The sequence below is a fragment of the Camellia sinensis genome, chromosome 5 (genome assembly GCF_055761805.1).
Source record: "Camellia sinensis isolate YWXY chromosome 5, ASM5576180v1, whole genome shotgun sequence".
NCBI classification, from domain to species: Eukaryota; Viridiplantae; Streptophyta; class Magnoliopsida; order Ericales; family Theaceae; genus Camellia; species Camellia sinensis.
The window spans coordinates 30,942,870-30,967,699 of record NC_138965.1 but is presented as its reverse complement, the minus strand read 5'-3'; the positions used below and the strand labels follow the sequence as shown (position 1 = coordinate 30,967,699).

Genomic DNA, 24,830 nt, shown 5'->3' with positions numbered 1-24,830 from the left:
ATATCCTTCTGTTGATGTGTTGTCATGTCACATATGATTCTATAATCTTTTTTCTTAAAAAAATAAATGTGAAAAGAGAAAGAAAAAATGAAATTAAAGAAAAAGAAAAGAAAAGAAAAATTGTTATGGTATTTTTTGTGAGTCATTAAATAGATTTGAATTTTCTAATGCCAAAAAATTGTTTTCTTGCAGCATGGTGTTTTTTTAAATATGTTATGGGGAATTATGCTTTTGGTTATTGAAGATAAAAAGCTTGATTACAACACATAGGCCAGCTTGTTGGGCCGCTTCACCAGCCGGACTGGAGTAGGATTGATATAGGTCACACTCACAGTATGTTTGGTGTTGTTTGGGAAGATTGATTTTACAGTCTAGGCAATTTAGTAATCTTTCCGAGTGAGTGGATTAGCTTGATTGGAAAACAAGTGAGATTAAGAAAATAATGAGTAGGTCTAGTCTATCCGGCCGTCTGTCCGAATGTCTGCCCGAACATCCGATACAATGCAATATTTTTATTTTTATTTTTTTACAAACATAGCTGGCCAGACAAAAAAATAACTGGCCAGCCAACTTTTTTTTAAAAAAAAAAAACCCAATTGCCCCTTTTGTTTTAATATTTATTATTATTTTTTTTAATATAGAAATATTTTTTAATTTATTTTATTTTAAAATAATTTACCAATCTCATTATTAATTATCTCTTACACTATTATCAAAATAAACATATTTTTACTTAATTCTCTCACTCACAATTTTTATATTAATAATCTTTTCGCTAATTATTCATTCCCTAACAATTTTGTCTAACTTAATTTACTAAACAAACGTGGCTATAAACCTCTGCTGACATATGGAAAAGAGAAGAGGGAGTAGATAGAAATTTTTGGTATATTCTTTTTATGCTATTAATTCTTCTCTGTCTTCACCAAAAGTAAAAGAAATGAAACGTAGCGGCAAAAAGCTGAAGAAAGTAGCATAACCCACATCTCAACTTTCGGTGCTGCTGGATTTGTGTTTTTAAGAAAAAATTACAATTCAATAATGGTTTCACAAAATAATTATACAAATAATTACAGATTCATAAAAAAAATTATTACTTTAATTATTAATATTTGTAAGTTTACCACTGATCTGAATTTTTTTTTCAAAAAAAAAAAAAAAAATACTGAATTGATATTTCTCCTTTTTTCTGTCCTATTCTTTTTGTTAAAATAAATAATAAAAAAAGAAAAAAGAAAAAGAAAGATAGGGGAGGAGAGTTCGGTTATGCATTGTTAATTGCAACAATGAAAGGTGTCAAGATTTTTATTTTTATTTATTTATTTATTTTGTGATGGGATTTCTCTTCTATTATCAAAGTGAACTAAAGGTTTTTTTTTTTTTTTTTTGGATCCATGATATGTGGCATATTTGGATTATCATATTCTTCCATTTTTGAAGCTCGTGTGTCCTGCCCTTTTTCTTAAACTCTCTCATTGTACTTTTTTTTCATTATATTTTTTCTTTACCTAGATCAATTTAATCTTTTTCATGCATAATCTAAACACAATTACCTAAAAACAAAAGGGCTTGATAGGCCCACAATTGAAAATTGTACCCACTGACGGGACACAATATAAGATTCAAATTTGAGCATCACATCCGATAAAATTACAACACAAACAAACACCCTTTAAAAACCAAAAATGCTAGGCTTCGGGAAAATTTTTCAGGCGGAGGCGTGCGACGGCGGGGCTGGGCAGACGACCGGGCCTGGGTAGACAACCGAACCGGGCCTGGGTAGACGACCGACGGCAGCTGCGACGATCGGCCGACGGCGGAAGTGGAAGCACCGAGCCCCTCCAGTTCCTCCTCCTCCTCCTCCTCCATTTTTGCCGACGGCGGAAGTGGAAGCGCCGAGCCCCTCCAGTTCCTCCTCCTCCTCCTCCTCCTCCTCCCCTCCTCCTCCTCCATTTTCCTGAAGCTTTTCCTGAAATATTTTCCTGAAGCCTAGCATTACTCTTTAAAAACTCATTTTGATGAGCACCAACCCATTATTATAAGTTTGCCATTACCCTATTTTTAGGTATTTTTGGTCACCAAATCCACTAAACGGATCATGGATGTGACCCAACATTTAAAGTATATTCAATTATCCAGTCAACCTGCACATGTGACACAAACTAATCAAAATAACATCGAAGGTTAACCAATAAATAAATAAATAAATAACATCAAAATAGGAAAAAGTAAATAAAGTACTTTATAAAACTAGAACAATCTAATGGAGTACAGAATGATATATCTGAATTCATGTATAAAGAATGTTTATATTGTCATCTTCCCTATGCAACAACAAGGGTCCTGTAACTTTGAAACAAGATGGCTTATATATATATATATATATTCCAAAATCATGCCTTTGATTTAGCTCTTCCCAAAAACACTGATGATGGTTTACTCAGTATTGACTCGCCAAATGGGATAAAAAAAAAAGAAAAGACTCCCCAAATTACCATCCTTTATCCATCTTCCAAAGCAAATCCCTCGTTCCGATCTCTTGAAGCTCCTTCAAGAATCATAGGTTAACAATCATGAAAAGACTAATTTCTAAACACTCTCCCCCCCCCCAAAAAAAAAAAAAAATTCCCCATAACATTGTTGAGAATCATTTGGATCAATCTGCATTTAACATCAAACTTTGTTTGCTAGTTGTTGTGAAGGCATGACAATGAGTTAATACATTCAACCAATGCTTATGAAAATGAGAAGAATCCATTTTGAATGCTGTGCAACACTAAACTGAAACTACTCTTTCCTGATCAAGTCTATCATCTTGTATCATATGCTTTTATACTATAGTATTTTATTTGGATGGTCCAAGTTCTTTCTCCTCCAAAATTGAAAAAGTAAAAAGTAAAATATAATAGTACACAACATTAGGTACGATAAAAAATTTCCTCCTTTGGATTTTAAGCTAAGCGCAATATCAACTTGTTAAGAAGTGTATTATCATATATGCCACAATCACCCAGATGGCCATGCTTCCATGTTATAGGATTTGTAGAAAAATTCACCCAATTTTTTTAATTTTTTTTTTTAAAATCCCTTTCCTTTATATTGCAACTTCTTTAAGACAACATTTGAAAACTGAGAAAAAACATAAATAAATACCAACATCTGTAGGCAGCAATCATAATCTGAGAAAGCTCCAAGGACCTGTTCCAGTCCCTATCCTGCAAATGCAAGAGTATGTGTTAAAGCAAGCTTTAGTTGTCTACATTAAATTAAAACTCTCTTCTTTTCTTTCTTTCTTTCTTTCTTTCTTTTTTCCCTTTGATTATTGTACTTTTCTTCAAAACATGATATAGAAAATCCACAGCATTTTTTTTAAAATTTTTTCTTTCCGGTGAACCAAGAGAAGAACAAAAGAAAGGAAAATGGAATGGTAAATGAGAGAAATTACCTCCAAAAGCCAGCAAATGCACGCAAACTCATGAACATGGATAAAGTGATCCATATACCAACAAAACCAAAACTTGCAGACAGTAAAAACAAGCAAAGTGTGCTCACAACTGAGACCAAAACCTGCACAAGGACACAAGAAGAATATAATCTTTGCATGCAAATTCTGTATAAACAGTGTGTAGTTCTGAAGGTGCATATGGAGAAAAAAAAAAATCAAAATCAAATCATGTACAAGTTGGAGACTGGAAGAACAAGAAAGAATTCTCAGATTTCTTTTCCTCCAACTTCAGAGCATCCCAATAGATGCTCTATAGAACGAAAACAATGAGATCTTGACAGTATAAATAGGTACATAACAGCGAGCAGCCAAAAGGTTATAGACTTGCCATGGAGTAGGCAAAATAAACAAAATCAGATGCTCCAAAGTTGACTCCATCAAAAACAAATGCCAAAGCATTAATGGATTGGGTCCCTGCAACAAACTAAAGAACAAGGCCAAAAAAAATCAGCTTCAAAATTATCTGTATCTATTAAACTACTAAAAATCTTTCCATTAGAGAGAGAGAGAGAGAGATATACCGGGATGCCTAAACTTAACATTTGCAGAACATCGGGGTCATCAGTAAATAATCTTGATCCAAATTGTAATATAACAGCAACAACGACAGAAAGAACTAGGCCCAAAGCCAAACCCAACTGTAGAGTCAAGCCATTAAAATGCAAAACATTAGAAGGGTCGAAAAAGGAATTTGAGTAATGATTGGGTAAAGAAGTAAACAAACCTGCAACACGCGAGATGCAGTTGCTGTGGCCTTGTCAAGATCCTTTCTTGCAAATGCACTTGCAAGAATAGCCTGAAAATAAATCAAAATGACTACATATTCAGCTACTGAGATAATTTAAAATCAGACATGTTTTCAATAATTTGATGGGAGACAAGTTAGAGTAAAAAGAAAACGATATTATACACGGTAATTTCAGAAAGGACAACTGTGCATAGACTCAGAAAACAAAATGTGGTTTAATCAATTAGTTCTAACCAGGCAGGCAGGGCCAAGAAAACTAAAGGTTCGAAAACTAAAAAATTAAAAAACAAAAAAATAAATAGATTGTTAACAGATTTAGTCAGATGCTTGGGAAGCATAACAAGATTAGAGGCACAACTAGACCTATATTTCTACTTGATCCCCAATTCAATTGTTGTCTCCAAAATCCTTAATCGATGGTCCCATTAGCATTAGTCCTAATTAGCCTTACAGGTTCTACAATTTTAGTATGTAGAAAGGATATTTGAAAAGAAGCTGTTTGTACGTGAAAGTCTCGTTCATTCTCATTCTAGTATAGTGAGGTCTGAAGGGGATATTTGTGCTATAGTAAACATTGTAGGCAAATATGACCGTTGCTGAGATCTCGCACTCCGGTGAGCAACGGCTGGAGAATGGATGCTCAACGGAGGAGGAAGATCACTTGATCCGAAGCACAAAAAAAATTAAGAGTACCTCGGATCCAAGCGATGAAACAATGGCTGAGCCAAACTCAGAACCAAAAGAGGATGGTGCTAAATACAACTATGGAGATAGATCGAAGTGGGACAGGAAAGGCACATGATACTGATTGCGGCCACACAATCGAAGGAGGACAACCTCAAGACAGCAAAGGGGCATCTGGGGATTGATGACCGGAACCCTTTACCTAACCACATCACTACCCATATGGATTTGCTCATCAGGAATTGTAGAGGTGCAGGGAACAAAAAGTTTAAACGCAGCTTGCGGGAGTTGGTCCAAATTCACAAACCAGATATGTTGGTTCTTATGGAGACAAAGGTGGAGCTAGCTTCAATGGGTATGTTTTTCAACCAGATGGGATTTACAACTTCAGCTTATGTTGATCCTATAGGCCGGAGTGGAGGTATTTGGATGATCTGAAACCCAACTTCTGTTAATGTTAAACTAACTGAGGCAAGCTCACAACTTATCACGGCCAAGATAGCCAAACAGAATTACCTTGAGTGGCTTCTCTCCGCAGTTTATGCTAGCCCGCTGAGCAGTAAAAGGGAGGATCTGTGGGAAAGTCTAGAGCACATTGCAAAGCATAATACTGAGCCTTGGATGGTAGCTGGTGATTTTAATGACTTTGCTAGCCAGGATGAAAAGAGATGCCTTACAAGTACTTGTCTTAGTAGCCAAGACCAAAGGAGAACCAAAACTTTTACTGATAGGATGAATCGGTGCAATCTTATGGATATGGGATGTTCTGGACCGCGGTTGACCTGGACAAATAACAGACAAGGATGCGCCAACACAATGGTAAGACTAGACCAAGCTATGTGTAATAGCGAATGGAGAACCAGCTTTCCCGAAGGACTGGTTCGAAACCTTCCACGAACTTACTCTGATCACTCACCAATGATGACATTTACCCAAGGTATGTCCCATTACACCCCTTCTTGTAAACTTTTTAAGTTTGAGGCTGCTTGGATCTCTCATGAAGAATTCCAAGCAGTAGTGGAGGAAAATTGGTCTAATTACCAAGGTTCTCTTTTATCTAAGTTAGATAATTTTGCTCACAAAGCCAGCATTTGGAATAAAGAGGTTTTTGGCAATATCTTTCGTAGGAAAAGATGGTTGCTTGGGAGGATTGAAGAGATCCAGAAATCCCAAGCAAATATCTATTCCCACAACCTTCATGTGTTGCAAATGGATCTCATTGATCAGTATAATGAAGTTCTGTACCAAGAGGAAATTCTTTGGTTTCAAAAATCTAGATCTAAGTGGATTACCCAAGGGGATAGAAACACCAAATTCTTTCATCTCCTCACCTTGACTAAAAAGAGGAAAAGAAAAATTGATGTGTTGAAAGGTGAGAATGGTGTTTGGGTTGAAAACCCTAATGCTCTGAAACTGATGGTGTCTAATTACTTTACTAATTTATTTACTCATAGTACTACCACCATGTTGCATCACTAGAATAATTTGGCTACTCATACTGTTAGTAATGATGAGAATAGGGTGTTGATGAGTACTGTCACCATTGAGGAGGTTTGGAGGGTTGTGAAAAATATTAAGGCTTTCAAAGCCCCAAGTCGAGATGGCTTCCAGGCTATTTTCTATCACACTTATTGGCATGTGCTTGGTCCCTCTATGTTTGAATTCATCAAAAACTGTTTTGACAGCCACTCCATTCCTGCTACCATTAATAGAACCCTGGCTGCGCTTATTCCCAAAATTGAAAACCTTGAGACTATTAAACAATTTCGGCCCATCAATTTGTGCAATGTGACCTACAAGATCATAGCAAAAACTCTGGTTAGTAGAATTAGACCTCTTCTTTGCAATCTTGTGAGACCCAACCAAAGTAGCTTTGTTCTTGGCCGATCCACGACTGATAATATTATTATCTCTCAAGAAATTATCCATATTTTAAAGTCTAAGAAAGGGAAAGTGGGAGGTGTGATTCTCAAAATCGACTTGGAAAAAGCTTATGATAATATCTCATGGGCTTTCTTGAATCAAACCCTTGATGAGTTTGGGTTTGATAAGAACCTCATTGATATGATTATGTGTTGTGTAACTACTGTGAGCACAGCTATTTTGTGGAATGGTGAACCTTTGAAGGAATTTAAACCTGAGAAGGGGTTAAGGCAAGGAGATCCTCTTTCTCCCTATTTGTTTGTGTTGTGCATGGAGCAGTTGTCTAACATGATTAGTGTTAAAGCTGCAAAAAAGACATGGAAAGGCATTAAACCCTCTCGAGGGGGCCCATGCCTAACCTATCTCTTTGTTGTTGATGATTTAATGTTGTTTGGAAAAGCGGATATGAGACATTGCAATACAATTATGACCATTTTGGAGGAATTTTGTGAGATTTCTGGGCTTAAAAATCAATGCCCACAAATCCAAGGTGTTTGTGTCTTCTAATATTGATAGAAGAGTTGCCAGAGATTTGAGTGCTAAGTGTGGCATTCCCTTAACTTCTGATTTAGAGAAGTATCTGGGAGTCCCTCTTCAGCATGGGAGAGTTACTAGAGGGCATTTCACCCATATTCTTGAGAAAATGCAAAAGAACTTAGCTAGGTGGAAAACTAAAGTGCTTTCTCTGGCTGGTAGAACTACTCTTATTCAAGGTGTGAACTCTGCCATCCCTGCATATACTATGCAAACTAATGCTGTCCCAAAGAAAATGTGTGATGAGATTGATAGACTCAACAGAAATTTCTTATGGGGTGATACCCCAAACAGAAGGAAAGTCCACTTGGTTAAGTGGGATATGGTTTGTAAGCCTAAGATTGAGGGTGGGCTTGGTTTAAAGAAAGCTAGAGACCAAAATTTGGCCTTGTTGGCTAAACTTGGTTGGAAACTCTTGAATAAAGAGAATAGCTTATGGTGTACTGTCCTTAGAAACAAGTATTTGAGCAACACCCCCTTTTATAATTGGCCTACAAAGAAGAATGCTTCCTTTGTGTGGAGGAGCATTCTTCAAACTAGGCATATCCTTAGAAAAGGGGTGAAGTGGAATATTGGCAATGGTGCTTTGGTAGATATTTGGAAAGATTGGTGGTGTGGGGATAAATCCTTTGAGGATGACATGCCCAATCCACCCCAATCCATCCATACATCTGCTGCAAGCCTTGGTTCAGTGGTTGAGTATCCGAATGATCAAGGGGGATGGGATGAGGCAAAAATTAGTTTGATGCTACCTCCCAATATTGCCACTGTTGTCTTGAACACTCAACCTCCTGTTAACTCTCTCTTGGATAGTCCTAATTGGAGAGGAACTCAATGTGGTGAATTCTCTGTGGCCTCTGCCTATGATCTAATCATTGGTCCTCAAAGGGGTGAGGCATATTGGGGTTGGATCTGGAAATTGAGACTACCACAGAAACTTAAAAGTTTCATGTGGCTAGTCTTAAAAGTTAACTAACCAAACGAAGATGAAAAGGAGGTTATGCGCTGATCCCATCTGTCCTCATTGCTGTGGGGTGGAAGATATGCAACGTCTAGTTAAAGGCTGTTACAAAGCTAAAGAAGTATGGTTGGCTTTGTGTGGTAGAAACTGGTGTATTGATATGACCAGGCAGACTTGGCAACAGTGGCTTCTTTCAAACTCTAAAAATAAAAGTCACTTTAATGACCATGCCACTTGGTCCTCTGTGTTCATTGTGACTACGGAAAATCTGGGAAAACAGGAACTCTTTTGTTTTTGATAATATCTCTCCGAACTGTAATGACAGTCTAAAATTCATTCTTGATTATTCAAGAGATATTGACTGGGCTTTTAAAGCTTCTATTATTAATCCTAGGCCTGCATTTAAACTGATTCACTGGGTATTACCTCCTGCAGGCAAACTCAAACTTAGTGTGAATGGCAGTAGAAGACTGGCAGGTGGAGGAGGATTTGGTGGAGTCTTCAGAGATGAAACAGGCAGCTGGGTTTGTGGCTACTATGGGAAGATGGACAGTGGCACCAGTTTGGAGACAGAGCTGTGGGCTCTCTACAAGGGTCTAACAGTGATATTACAGAAAGGGATGCATGGAGTGGTCATCGAAACTGATGCACAGTAGGTGGTGCAACTGATGGAAGAAGATGTAGCAGACAAATTTCCATTTAAAAGGGTTGCTGGAAGATGCCAAGATCATCTTCAGGGGTTGTGAATGCACCATACAACATGTATTCAAGGAAGGGAACCTGTGCACCGATGCTTTGGCCAAACTTGGAGCTGAGCAACCTGAAGATATTCTGGTGGTGAATGATCCACCAGCCGAGATCCGAAGCTACCTAGTAGCTGATATGATAGAGCTCTCTAGAGAAAGAGCCTAGCTTTGTTTACTTTCTGATGTACCCAAAAAAAAAAGAAAAGAAGTTGTTTGTCGTGGGAATCAAAATTCGTGTTATTTGGCTGACGGAAGGTTGATGCCACTCAAGGAATGAAGACTGACAGGAGGTCAATGGAATTAGAGTGAAAACAAGTGGATTGTTGTGGACTACAAAGACCAAGATTGAGCATGCATATGAGGTACTAGCTGCAAGACTTCTGCCTTGAATCTTGTATTAATCTCTTTCATACAGTGGATTATCTTGATCAGTTTTACCCTTCAAAAGGGTTTCATGTAAAAAATATGTGTGTTCATATTGTGCACAATTTACTCACATTATTATCATGGTTAATACATTCACACACTCGCAAATAAATGTAATTGGTGGGTATTTTCATTACCAAGCCTACTGACACTCTGTAGGCCAGATTGAGTATCCATTGTGTATTTTCACTATAATATGTTTTTGTCAGACTAAAGAATTGCTCCGTACTTTTTCATGACGACTTTTGTCCTTGCAGAAGTGCACTTATTTTCTTGTTATTATTAAATGTATTAAGAACATGGCATCAATGTACACCATGGCTATTGCATCAAACTTAAAAACAATCTGGGGGGAAAAAAAAATTCTTACTTGCCCAGCAACAGCTAACCCGTCGGCAAGCAAAGAGGCTGCCAGCCAAACCTGCAAGCAAATCTGAAATGCAGCCATGGATGTTGATCCCAGCCTTGCAGCCATGGAAGCTGCCAGAGTCACACAGAATATTGCAGCTATTACCCTCATCAATAACAGAAACCCTGATTTCAGAAAATGAATGAAAAGCCATTAGTTAACGGGAGTGCATTCATCAGAAAAATTATATCACCGCCTAAAAAGAACTTATTCAACGTCACTTGTGCCTATATAGGACAAGTTATTCCCATATTATTCAAATAACTAAATTAGAAAAGCTATTCAGTCTCATTCCAGCACTGAGCCCTTTGTATAAGGAATCAAAATAGTTATAAGTCAGGCTCCATTTTGGAAAATTAAAAACTTTTGGTGGTCACGAATGTACTCAAAAGAAGAAGATAGCACCAATTTAGAACAAGGTGAGAGAAAGCAGATAAGAAGGTTTGATCATGCGCATGAATAGCAATGACTACACTAGCAGGGAGCAATTATAAACCCTCACCATTTTTAAGAAACCGACTAAATTGTAGATCTTTGATACTTGGGGGTAAGAGATCAACTTGTCCCATTAATCTCCACAAGAGTACGAGGGAGATTAAGTACCTGCAAATACCATAAAACAAATGACGAGCAATGAAGGCACCAGGAGATGCAATGCCTCTGACAATATATTTTTGGCAAAACTGGTAGATGAAACATGATTGGAAGAAAGATTAAACTTACTGGGAAATAACATGCGCAATAGCTGCACCACTAACACCCATACGGAATACGAAGATAAATATTGGATCCAAAATGATGTTTGCTCCATCTCCTAGCACTGCGTATAACCAGCAAAAGTCAATCAGATGCAATATCAAAAGTCCATAAATATATATATATATATATTCATGTTCAACAATTACCCAACAATCAAAACTACTTGTCAGTAATATTAAAGAGAGCACACTTTTAGTCAATAGACTAGTATAGGGAAGACAGTTAATATATATTTTGCGATAAAATACACATATGGTCCCTAAAGAATGGGCTCCGTGTCACTTTGGTCATCCAAGATTCAATCTTTTAACATATAGATATAATAAAAATTTAAGTACTGTAAACCACAAACGAAGTTGCACCCAGTGCACAAGGCTCCTACTTATAGTAGGATGCAGGAGAGGTAGTAGGTAAGCAACCTTTCCCCTTGGTCCAATTGATCTGTATAAGTGATCCACCAATTGTATGGTTGACATGCCACTTTTACCCGTAATAGAAATGCCATCATAATTATAATAGACCAAGATGAAAGAATTATCAAAATTACTAGAACCCCAAGGCATGCCTGGTAATTTTCATTGTATCACAAGATAATGAAGGAAAGGATTATGGAGGCATACATGACATCATCATCCCAAAATGACCTCTTTTTAAATTCATTGAGTGGTGATTAAAATGTCCTCAAAACATTGTAAAATGTTTTCTATTGATTCAGGGTGATTCCAGACACACCATGAAGACCAAAGGTTCCATTTTGTTTACAGAAAAATATGACATACAAGTTCGACTCTCTACAATCAAACCAACACCCAAAAAAAAAAAGAAGAGAATAAAAAATATAAAAACACTATTCTGAAAGCCTGGTGCTGATAATCTATGTGCAACATATACAGACTTGTTTTGAAGTCAAAGCAATGACAAACATGTTTCAATTTCTAAATCCATAGGACATCCAACTGCATTCTCAACAAGTCATGTTGATTTGGTTATTAACACATCAAAGTCAATAGAAATCAGTAATACTTGCAGAAGGTAAAGCTTTGCCCACTACTTAAACCAAGAAGGAAAAATAAATAAATATAGAAAGAGAAAGGATTGTTTACAGGTTGCATATAAAGGAGTTTTTGTATCCTTAAATCCACGAAAGACCCCTTGCATGGCCAAAGAGAGAAGAACGGCAGGAGCACCGAGCGACCTCAATGTCAAGTATTGTCTTGCTGGATTTAGCATTGGAGAATCCTAAATGGACAAAAAAGGCCAACAGTTAATATTTATTAGTTAATAATAGTAAACAATACATAGCAAGAACATGTGATGATAGTCGTGCCAGTATTCAGCTTCAACTTCAGCATCTTCAAAATTGGATTTAAGAAGTATATGCCAATAACAATTCGAACCAATTCAACCAGATAGTGGAGTGCTTGGTCTTAAACTCCAACTTTAAATAGTTCTGGTCTCTCAGACATGAAATAGAATAGTGAAAATCAAAATAACAGTATTATTATACCCTTTCAGAAATTCGGCTCCCTTGAATCTTGGAATCAGTAAGGTAAAAGAAAAGAAGGATAAGGAAAATAATCCATCTACATTCTAAGGACAAATATATTTCTTTAAAAGACACAATGCTACTAGTCAGGGGAGTAGGATTTCTCATGTAAAAAGGTGAGGACTAGCATTTTTTTTTGTTGTTATTTTTTGGAACAATTGAGGACTAGCATATGACAAAACTATAGGATCCTCTATTATTCTTCACAAATTCAATATCAATCCAAGCCACGGCCCCTAATGTACCAAAAAATCAATATCAATCTGATATCCCTACGTATCTTGAAACGAAACAAAATTGGTGCCATGTTACATAGCGTTAAACCAAACTCAACTAGTACAAAAAACAAGACGATGGTCATGGGAGAATTTCAACTGGCTTGAAAGAAGCTCCTGTGAGTTGATATGTGCGATGCAGTTTCATAGTTCACATGTGAACTTAAAATGCAAGGTCTAAACCTAACTCAGTTGATGAGAACAACAATGACGAATGATTTGATTTTCCAAAACTCATTTGCTTTGGATTTGTTTACAGTTTCTATCATCACCAAATTTGAATTTATGTGCTAAGCCCTTCATTTTCTCCTCAAGTGCCTTCGATTAAAACCAAATCAATCTTTACAAAACAAGCAACTGAATTCAAGTAACTCTAATAATACAAAATAACACTTACAGATTCGATGCCCATGTACTCCAATATTGGTTTTGCAGAAACAATTAGAAATAAAGCTTGGAAAAGGCCAAGAACAGCTCCAATAACCAAAGCTGATGAAGCGGAAGGAATATGGCTTCTCTGATTAGTACTGGTTGGAGACTTGTATGTATCTGCTTTATCACCACAAAGCCAAATAATGTTAAAACTAAAATCAACAATATAATTCGGAAACTCATGTATAGTGAAGGTCCCATAAGAATGCAATTTATTTGCATACCAAGCAGCCCTTTAAAAAAATAAGACAAAAGAAGAAGTGAAGCATACCAACTCTTGGTATCAACTCTTCCTTTTCGCCATCTCCCGGAAAACTCCTTTCAGGTATTTCAATATCATTCTCTTTATGAATCAAACTTCCAACTGCATCTTCCTCAGCAACAAAAGAAGGTGTAACACTAACAAGTGGGAAGATCGCAAGGGGGAAGTTGTAACACTAACAAGTGGGAAGATCGCAATCTTCGATGCTTGATTAAAAATAGCAACAGCAACTCCCACAGCAGCAAGCTCCACGGGACCTATATGGATGATGAAGTAAAGCGGGAAACAAAGATTATTTAGGATATGGAATTAAATAACTTAATTTTCAATTATATTATATTGTAAGTTAATGTATGTAGGAAGCTAATACAGTAAGCACATGGTATATACACCAGATAGATGGACAAGACCTACTTGGGTGAAAAGGGGATTCTTGACCCGATTATGTTTTTAAAAAACTTATTTAGACCAAAGGGCGTCCTTTTAACTTATTTACCAAACCATGTGAAAGCGTATTTGTTAAACACAATTTCTACCTTCTTTTGCCTAAATAAAATAATATCTAAGAGCGCAATTAAAAAAATCCAAAAAAATATATATATATTTTGCTGACAGCATGGATGCTAACCATGCCTTCTGAAATTTGTTTTTAGCGCCCACGTTTTCAGCCAATTTTGAGCCTTTTTTGTGAAGAAAGTGTGGTTGTTAACCGCGCTTACGCTTTTTACATTATATATATATTTATGCCAACACTTAGCCATTAGAACTCTCTCTTTTATTTTTCTTTCCTCTTTCTTCTCTCAATGTTCTATTGAAAACATTGTTAGCAACCACGCCTGCAGGACATATTTCGGATTTTTTTACTGTGCTCTAAATATTATTTCGAGAATGGATAGGAGTTGTAACAATAGAAGATAAGCTAAGAAAGAATAGATTGAGATGGTTTGGTTATATACAATGGAGACCAACAAAAGATGCAATACAGTGACGGTAGATGGTAGTGTTAGGGGAAGGGGTAGGGGTAGGGGTAAGGGTAGACCTAGATTAACGTGGACTAGTATAGTAGTGTAGTAAATAGAGATATGAATCTCCTTAATTTGACTAACGAAATGGCTTTGGATAGAGTCAAGTGGAGAAAAAGGATTCATGCAGCCAACCCCATTTGATGGAACTTAACGCTTGGTTTGATCTAGTTTGATTTCTAAATATTATTTTATTCCAACAATACAAGGCGAAATAATGGTTGTGAAACCAGCTTTCAAAAAATTGTGTCTAGCAAATGCGTTTTGACGATGATAAATAAGTTGAAAAGGGACCCTCCAATTTAAATAAGTTCTTTAAAATAAATATATAAAAAAAGGTTCTCAAGTCAAGATCCGTGAAAAAATAGTGATTGACAACATATGAACATTTATGCACCATTTTTTAAGAGACATTTTGAATTCAAGCAAAATTATAAACCTCTACCCTTTGTATTATTTCAATAACATTATGAGATTACAGGCTAGAACTCAATAGATTAATGCCCATTTAAATTAAAACTTGGAACATTGGTCTGCTAGCCTTATATATCCAAACTTGCATATACCAAGAAAAAAGTACCAAATTTCAAAATTTAAGCCTTGTTTGGCATCTACTATATAATCCATCTTTTTATCTTTTTATCTTTTTTCCATCACATCACCTCTCTACTTTTCTGCACATCTTTTCGTAAAAAGACAAAAAGTGCACTTTTTTAGTACACCCCAAACCAACCCTTAATTTCTTGTTCTGTGTAATCTCATTGAAACAACTTGGGCATATATGGAAGTGGGACTCAAATTACTCTTCTGTTTAGACAAGTATATCATAGACCAATGAAGAGAGAAACATATTCATTGTTTCACATTTATCAACACGCATATAATAACGTCAACCAGGATCAACTAAAACACAGAACAAAATAACGAGTGACATACCTATATGGCCAATGAAAGCTGTGTCGATTAGAGAAGCTATAGGGTCTGCTGTTAAAGCCAGCGCTGCCAGGAATGCAATAGTTGCTATCTCCAGACCCAGTTCATCCCTCTTGAAGACATCTCTAAACAAAATGTTGTATAACCACCAATTAACTTCAAAAATAAAAATAATAATAATGAAATAAAAAAAATCTTTTTACTCCTTAGGCCATCTCCAGCCCTTAAATATTAACTCAAATTTGAGTGAAAGCTGAAGTGATGGCAGACTTGTAAACTTGAAACCTACAAAATAACTTTAAAATTTTTTTGAGTCTCCCTTGATTTGACTAAAACTCAATTTGATATAAGTTTAAGTCAAGAAGTGGGGAGGTTTTTGTTGTGATTTTTACCCCAATTTAAATTTGATATAGGCTTGAGTTAAGGGTTGGAGATATAGTAATGAACAATGAGAATAATAAAAGGCTATATGCACATATTGATAAAAATAAAAAATTTGCTGGGACATAGATAATTACACACAGAAACAAAAACAAACAAATATGCATCTAATGCACATAGTTATATTATTCAAACTATTTAAAACAGAAACAATTTGAATTTGCAAAAAGGTTACTTTTCACTGCATAACTACATAAATCCACCCCTAATATTAAGCAAAAAGACCTAAAACTCATGGAGATTCAATATGTGCGGGAAAAAAAATCAAGAAATCCAAAAGCAACAATATATAGAATGATAGATTATACCTGGTGTTCTTGAAGAACACCCACAGAGGCATCTTGTCAACACTCTTTCTCACATACAAAATAGCATCTACAGCCATCAGTTGGAAGAAGAAGCCCTCCTCCACATGAAGCAATTACAATCAAGATCCCATAACCCTAACAAAATAACACCAAAATTTCACAAAATAAAGCTATACAGACATCATCTTCACCCTCAAGAACCACATGTTAAAAGGCCAATAAATTGGTCAATTCAAAATTCTCCCCATATAAAACAAGAAAGAACCCGGAAGGCCTACTTGAAAAGATAGTAGAATACCGCAAAAACCAAATGAATAAATGCTAACAGTAAAGCAAATAGATTTGTATTATACCAATAAAGAAAAAAAAAACAAATATATGTGAAGTGGGATGTATCGTACAACCAACCATGTAGGCCCAACGGTTCATATAAAACCTCCCTCGGTTGTGAAAGCGGTAATGCTATGTCGCTCGAAAAAAGTCTCCCCGAATCCCCCTAATCCCAGAAACGACGTTGTGTCTGCATTTTTTTTTTTTTTTTTTTTCCTGGTTCAATCAGAAACGAGGGAGAAGAAGAAGGAAGAAGGCGAAGAGAAGAGAAGAGAAGGAAAGAGGAGGAGGCGGAGGCCAGGCAGAGGCGGGGGCTGCCGGAGACGACGATCGGGCAGAGGACGACGATCGAGCTCCTCCTCGTCCCTCTCTTCTGAACTCCTCCTCTTCCCTCTCTTCTCTTCTCTCTCTCTCTCTCTCTTCTGAAATTAGGGGGATTCGGGGGAGGAAATTAGTTCTTATAATATTAGTTCCCTCTCTTCGAAAACGAGCTCTTTCGAATCCCCCTAATCTTGATTTTTTTTTTCAGAAGCAAGAAGGAGAAGAGAAGGGAGGAGGAGGAAGAAGGAGGAGGAGGAGGAGGAGGAGGAGGAGGAGTGGACTGGAGGGGCCATAACAGTGGGAGAAGGCGGAGGCGGGGCCGGAGGCGACGGCGGAGCTGCTGCGACGATCGGAGCTGGGCGACGGCGGCAACGGACTGGGCGATCGGCGGCGACGTGCTGGGCGACGATCTCTTCTCCCTTCCTCTCTTCTTCTCTCTTTCTCTCCCTCTCCCTCCGAGCTGTTGCAGAGTCGAACATGGAAGAAGAAAAAAGAAAAGGAAAAAAAAAAAAAAATCCCCAAAACGACGTCGTTTTGGGGATTAGAGGGATTAGAGGGGCCAAATTTGAGCTCTTGAACATTATTCTAACATTATATTGACTGTAAGACTTTTTCAAATCAACAATGATTCATCTCACTAAAAACATCATCACTAATAACACTAATGCATTAAAAAAGTAAAAAAAAAAAAAATACAACTCTAAAATCAAAACATTACATCATTAATGGCGAGACCCATTGTCACCTAATTAGTAGGAGCACTAATTAGTGCTCCCAAGCATTTTTCATTTCAAATATTAGGCCTTCAAATCTGGGTTGATTTTTTAATTTTTTTTATTATTTTAGTTTATAATTAAAATATTTTATTTGAGATAAATTATTTTAAATTTTGTAAAAAAATAATAATTATTATAATTTGAATATAATATTTTATTTTATTTAATTAAAAAATTTATTTTATCTTTAAAAAATTTATTTTATCTTTTTGTGATTAAAATAATTTCAACCCAACCCAAATGTTGATAACAAACGAATCCTAAGAAAGAAAACAATTGTTGAGAGGGAATTGAAAGTGGACCCAAAAGTCGAGTGGTGCTTATGAAGGGGTAACAGCGAAGCTTTGATTGTTATCATCGATTTGTAGCCGAGATTTTTGGCCCCATTGGTATTTTGGCATCGCTCTCCATTTGTAGGACTTTGTTTTCAAACCATTCAAAATGAAAAAAATATTCAACAATTTTGATTTTATTTGATTTAGTTTAGTTTTAAAATTATAATTTAAATATGAAATTATGTGGTGGTTTTGAATGATCTAAATAAATATACTTTTTGACTTTTTATGAAATATGAGTTGGGTTTGAAATAATGTGGTAGAGAGATGATGTGACTTAAATAAGATGATGTGAATAAGATAGTGATTTTTTGACTTTTTTAAATTATAACAAACAATGTCATATTTTAAAAGATAAATTTTTTAAATGAGTTTAGAAAAAGAAAAACTTATTTGATTATGAATTTTGAGAGGGAGATTTATGACCTGGTACAGGCCGAGCTAGTTTGGGCCTGAGTCAAGGTTTTTGCTCGGTTAGATGTAAGATACGCGCTGGACCGAGGTTTTAGCTTGGTCAAGTTGGGACAAGTCTAAGGCACTAGCCCGATCTGGAGATGTGTGTTATGCTAAGTCGAATGAAATTTGTCCTCAAAAGACCAGGTTCGACTGAGCAAAAGCTCATTGTGGAATGTGGAGCTCGGTTGAGCCCACATTCCAATTTGATCGACGGGACCGAGTAGGTAGTGCGGTCCCAAGGGAAGGTTATGGCGGCACGCTAGGCACAGCTCGGTAAGAAGTGTTATGTGGCATGTTTGGTTTGCAAGAAGAAAATTCCGCCGTTCGTACATGTTAATACCGTTAGGTAGTTTTGCCATTTGGTGTTTGGCGGTATTTGTGCTTACACATGGAAGAAGGTAAGAGGGGAACATATCCACGCGTCAGGAGGAAGACGGATAGAGAGGAGCGCGCAGAAACTATATAAGCGGTGTTGCACCTTCATGCATAGGCCTGGAACTTCTGATTATTAAAGCTACCTATCTCTTTGTCTCCCGTCTCTTTCTTTCTCTCTAAGTGTGCTAACTTGACTGTCGGAGGGGTATTCCAGTCAACACCCACTAAATAGCTCACCGTCATTGTGTTTTCAGGTTATTCGGAGTGAAACGAAATTGGACACGAGGAGAATAGAGAGCGACGAATATTTCCTCTCCGTACAAATATTTTTTTAAAAAAAACAAAAATTGAATTGTATTTTGAAATTGTTTTAAATGTTAAAAAAAAAAAATAGGGTAAATATTTTTTACTGTAAATATTCATTTATTTTTTTAATGTGCATTGTATTTACTATATTTGTACACTGTATTTTTTAAAATAGTTTTCATTTTAAATATTTTCTAATTTTATTTTATTTTTTAAAAAATATTTAATTCTTAAAAAAATTAATTTTTACAAATTTCAAATCGCCCATATATATCTAAATAATAACAATTTATTTGGCCACCAATTAAAAAAAATTTTAAAAAAAATCTTCAAAAAAATTTTAAAAAAATCTAAAAAGTTATTTTTCAAAAAAATTTAATTTTTTTTTTTAAAATAGAATTTTGAAAAGAGTTTGGAGTTTTGAATTTTGAAAAGAGTTTTTGAAAAAAAATTGAATTGAGTGTTTTTGTTGTGAGTTTTGAATTTTTTTTATTGGAATCATGATTCCAAAATTAAACCAAACGCGACATTTTTTTTAAAATTTGATTCATATAAGATATCACAATATAACTCAATGAATTACAATCATAGTAATGAAAATAAAATAGATTTAAACTATTGACCTCCTAGTGAAGTGTAAAAGTTCTAGCCAATCGAGCTAATCCCATTACTTAATATTCAATAATTTTGTCAGGAATATAGAAATTAATCTTAAAATAGAACACATTCATAAATAATAAGATTTTACAAAGGGAGCCGCTATTTTTGTTCCATTTTACTCAAAATACACTCCATTCTATGTATAATAAGGACAAAAAAAAAAATGCATTTGGAATAAAGTAGAGTGAGATACATAAAAGATAGTGCATTTGGAGTAAAGTAAAGTGAGAATTACGGTTCTCTATTACAAAATATGTAAATGGGATATATGTAGCTTGTTACATATTTTTTGATAAATGTTATATATATATATATATATATATTTTTATAGAAGTTGCAATAATTTGATATTTAAAAATGAAATTATGCATTTTGTGATGGGAAGTGTTACTTTATTTTTGTGATAGTGTTGCACATTTTTTTTATTCAAATATTTTATAATCACAAAATAATTATGTAATTGAATTATGTGTTTATTATTAAATTTATATTCCATGATTGCATTCAATGATAGACCCTTTTTTTTTTTTTACCAATGTTAGCCCCGGTTTGGTTTTCTTTCTAGGCTAAAAAACCATAAAAGAATAAAAAAAAATTAAAAAAGTCAAAAATCACAAAAGGACAAAAAAAATTTGCCATTCCAAAGCCAAAAAAACCAAACAAACAAAAAATTCACAAGTTAAAAAAGTCAAAAAAGTCAAAACGTCAATTAAAAAAGTCATTGCCGAACAACTCCTTAAATTGATTGACACTCATATAGATAATGTGAAAATACAAAAATTGGGAATGTAAAATATATGATACTATTATTTTTTTCATTCATATAGCTGACAAATTATTGATAAAAAAAATATTAAGTGTTATATAAATTAAAATCTTAAAGAAACTTAATATAATTATGTCAAAATTATAAAATTTATTATATTTTTTTAATTGTTAAGAGAGTTCAATATAATTTACCCATTATGATGTAATTAAATTTTTTTAAATATATGAGAATTTTTAAACAATATTTTAGTGTACTTTTAACATATGAACAATTTTGCTGGGACAATAATCTGAGTTCAGATCCTCTCCTTGAGGTCTCTCCTTCAAATCCTCTGTGCAACGGTTAAGATCTGGACAACCAGATCCAACGGTTATAAAAAATATATATATATTGAAAATTGAAAAGTAAATTCTCTTGCCCAAAGCTATACAGCCTCACACAAACTCCTTCTCAACCTCACACACACTCCTTCTCCTCCACCGAACCCACTTTCACCGGTGACCCACTCTTGACGGCGACCCACTCTTCAGTGAGTTCTTCTCTCTCTCTCTCTCTCTCTCTCTCTCTCTCTCTCTCTATTAGGTCCTCTGGTTTGGGACATTTGGGCTTCTAATTATGGGTCTTCTGATCCGTAGACTGATTTGGGACCTGGAGAATTAGGACTTCTTTAGAATGCTTTTACCACTGACTGTGATGGTAATGTGGCCCTAGAATTTGTGTTATTTTCTATTCTAAAATCTACTCGGTGCAAAAAAAATTGTGGCAAGTCACTTTACTTGGTGGGAGCTCTCTCTTTCAATCTCATATTCTCATCAAATGAACCGGACATCTGGATGTTCAGTAAGTTTCCATTAATATAAATCATGGGTTTGGTTGTTCATGGGGATGTTCGTGTTGGAATTAGTGTCCATTTTTTTTTATAAGAATTTGTGTTAAAAGTGATGCAAAAAAAAACAAGAATTAGCCATTTCCTTGATGTTCCTATAGTGGGCAATGTTCCCATTTGTTTATTAACAACTGCACAATGTGAATGCACACAGCACCAGTAAAAAACTATGGACACCAAAACAGAACAGTATGAACAACATTTCAGCCCAACTAACAACTATGAACACTGTAACAACTCCAACCTCTAATTTATGTTAATTCGTGGTTAAATAAGCTTAATCTGTAATTAAGAGAAATTCTGAATTAAATTGCATATGTGTGTTGCCTTATTTGTGTTTATATCTGTTTAACGTAGAAATATATGTTTCTGTTTCTGTCTCGGTTTGCGAATTGAAGGCCTTATGGGCATCCCATTCAGAAATTGACTTGGTATACGTGTTATTTGGAATTTTTAGAATTTTATGGTAAGTTCAATTGAAATTCGATTTGGAACGAAATAATTAGAATAATTAATACTCATTTGATTAGTGGTAAGCCTAATTAATTAGTCCACTAACCAAGCCTATATAAGGCTTCTATATGCATCTCAACTCACATTTTTTCATCATTTTGTTGATACCAACCGTGAGAGAGAGAATGGGGAGATTAGAGCCATCTCGAAGAGAATTGAAGTCAAGCTAGCAATTACTAGAGGAATTAAAGGGAATTGATGAGATTAAGCAAGAGATCACTAGAATTTAAGGAATTGTGAACCCTAGGTAAGGAATCGACCCTTAAGCTTTATGTTAGACTTACTTAAGTAAGGAACTAAGAGAATTAAGTAAATCAATGCATGAATTAATCTAATGAACTAGAAGAAAAGAGCAAATCATGCATGTATGTTCATTTGATCATAATTGAAGTTATTTTCAAGAGAATTCTCACATGCATGTTAGTATCTTGGTTTTGTTCAAGGAATTCAACATGTTTTAGACCTAAACATCTCATTTGATCATGATTCAGAAACTTGGAGCTCAAATCATTTCATGCATGTCATGTTCATGTTATGTTTTCACATTTCAAGCTTGATTTTGTACAATTGCATGTTATTGAGCCATAATTTTGAGTAATGATTCTTATTTCATGATGTTTTACAAGTTTACAAGAGTTTCCTTAAGCTTTTGGCCTAAGAAACCATTATTTATAGCTTTGGGGTTGAGTTTGAAGCTTGGAAACAATTCTGGAAATTCCAGAATTTTGCTTCCACGCTCGAACAACAAATCCTGCGCTCGAACGACCATCTTTATTTTGCACTTCCGCTTGAGCGACCAAAAGTACGCTCGAGCGTAAAATGCATGCTCTCAGAAGTTTGCATGTTTGGCAGACCGCTCGAGCGAGGGCATGAGTCTCACACTCGAGTGAGAGTCGAGTGAGCATCGAACGGAAAAAACAAGCAACTAGCACTTTTACAAAGTTTACAAACCGCTTGAGTGAAAGAATGTACGCTCGAGCGACCACTCGCATTTTGCATGTTCGCTCGAGCGAAGAAAGCTGTGCTCGAGCGAAACCCCTGTTTTTAGCAATTTTTGTTAAGTGTTTTCAAGTGCATTTAGCGTCCTCATTGCATCCTAGGTATTCTTAGGCTAAGATTAAGACACCATAATAAGGATAAGAAGTAGAAACACACCAAGAGAAGAAAGAATTAAGTTAATGTTTCCGGGAGTGTAATTCAATACGTGTTTGTTCTGTAACTGTGTAGGTCACGTGCCGTAAGACATCTGATTTGCCCATTCTGTCTGTTTGCCTTGGAGCCCTCTGTTAATTATGAGTAATAACTTTGTAAAATTATGTTCAATTATAGGTATTTTCTGAATGATATAAGATGATCTGTTTTTGAAATATTATTTTCTATATGAATAAATGGTTGTCCAATGTTTCTGAAATGTATTCGTGGCATTCTTAGCTTCAGATGACATATATTTGTAGACACCCCATTTTTGACCGACCTTGAGACTCAGACGTCATCAGTTGAGCACTCGGTGATATCGTATATTGTACTTGCTCAGAAGTTTCAGAGTCTCGGCTGCGAGCCTTGCCTCCGGACTTCCGGGCTCTTCTGTGCCTTACCTCGGTTTGCGAACCAGGCTCGGTTTTCTCTGTTTCTCTTCCCAAAGGGAGGGAGAGGTCTCGTAGATCATCTCTCAGTGGCCGTAGGCTACGTTTCATGGTCGTAGGCCATTTTGCCCATTTGGAGTCCGGTTTCCGATTTTTCGGAGCCGTTGGCCGCGTGCCTCGGTTCGGGACCGCTTAACCATCTCCGTTTGCTCCAATTTTTGGCATACTTCTTATTTGCTCCCTTTTGAGGGACACTGTGGTCCGAGAGACCGACTTCGTGGTCGAACACCACTCCCGGTGCTTAACAGCCAGTTTTCGGGGCCCCGAACTGCGTGTTTCGGCCCCCGAACCTTCATTCTGCATTGGTTTTGGTTCATTTTTGGCAGGGACCTCTGTTTCATTGGTAAGAAGGCCGTAGAAGGGTGGGAGGCCAGTAATTGTTCTGTTAGCCAACTTTATCCCTTCATCGCCTTCCGTCGCCCGATTTTCCTCACTTCAAAGCCAATGTTGAACACCCTTAGGCCATTTTCTTGAACCCTAAACCACATATTTGTGATGTACACACCTGGGAGGCCACCAATATTTGGTGGCCGGCCAGTAATTGTTGTTGACCCTTTTGAACCCCTTTGAAAAGTGGGTTGTTATCTCTCCTGGTTCACTTTTTTCTAGTGTTCAACCACAGGGTTGTGTTGTGCACACTAGGGGTGAGCAGCGGATATACCGATCCGCCAAAACCGACCGAACCAAACCGATCCGCCGCATTTTGGACGGATGCGTGATGACGAGCGGACGGTTGCGGATTGATTTTCTCAAATCCGCCAATTTGGCGGACGGATGGCGGATTTGAGATTTTTTGGCCGCAACCGAACCGCCAAACCGCCAAATCGCGAGCACCCCTAGTAATTTATAAGACTTTGTATTTTCAATTTGTTTAAATATTATATTTGTGTTTTCAATTGAAAAAGAGTTTAAATATTCTGTTGAAAAAAAGTTTTCAACTTGAATATATTTTTTGAATTGAAAAAAATAAACGTATTATTCATATATATTTTTTAGTTTTTAAATGTAACTCTAAAAATAATAAATAGAAAATATGATATATGCTGGTTGGTTTTTGTTTTCAAAAACATATGTAGATGTAACAATACAGAGACATTCAATCTCTACTACTGCTCTGTTCATGGTTTTGGTGATTTGAATTGTTATTATATTTTAAGAATCACAGATTGTAATACTTTATGGGGATGAATCATACTGTGATTGTAATATGTGGATGATGCATGCAGTGATCATGATATTCTAAAGTTTCAAACTTTTTTTCTTTGGATAAGGCATACAGTGATTGTAATATTTTTTTAAGTCATTGACTGTAATACTTTCTTCTTTTTTTTTTTCTTTTTTCGTTTGAGGAAGTGCACAAGTTGAATTATGTTGAAAATTTATAAAATTTTAAACCGCCAAACCGATTCGCATCCATCCGCCAATCCGCTCAATCCACATCCGCCGGATTGGCGGACGGATGCGGATTGATTTTCTTCAATCCGCCAATCTGGCGGACGGATGGCAGATTGGAGGTTCCGTGGCCGCAACCGACCCGCGCCCACCC

General features: G+C 36.0%; 1 protein-coding gene across 5 annotated transcripts; it reads right to left on the bottom strand.

The window, feature by feature from the left end:
• Positions 1-1,554: 1,554 nt before the first annotated feature.
• Positions 1,555-16,896, bottom strand: LOC114320508 (protein DETOXIFICATION 42). Of its 5 annotated transcripts, none has more exons than XM_082868505.1 (15): positions 15,915-16,896; positions 15,169-15,290; positions 13,378-13,467; positions 13,220-13,339; positions 12,914-13,068; positions 11,799-11,934; positions 10,660-10,756; positions 10,439-10,539; positions 9,898-10,061; positions 4,230-4,301; positions 4,027-4,143; positions 3,834-3,929; positions 3,446-3,567; positions 3,154-3,215; positions 1,555-2,144 (listed from the first exon to the last, which is right to left on the bottom strand). In XM_082868505.1, exons 1-14 carry the CDS (start codon positions 15,989-15,991, stop codon positions 3,173-3,175), a joined length of 1,512 nt encoding a protein of 503 aa, XP_082724631.1. In that variant the 5' UTR covers positions 15,992-16,896; the 3' UTR covers positions 1,555-2,144; positions 3,154-3,172. The 5 variants fall into 5 exon arrangements, with proteins under 5 accessions (XP_082724631.1, XP_082724630.1, XP_082724633.1 ...); XM_082868504.1 differs by having other exon boundaries at positions 3,158-3,215; XM_082868507.1 differs by having other exon boundaries at positions 3,158-3,215; positions 12,914-13,065.
• Between the last annotated feature and the right edge of the window lie 7,934 nt (positions 16,897-24,830).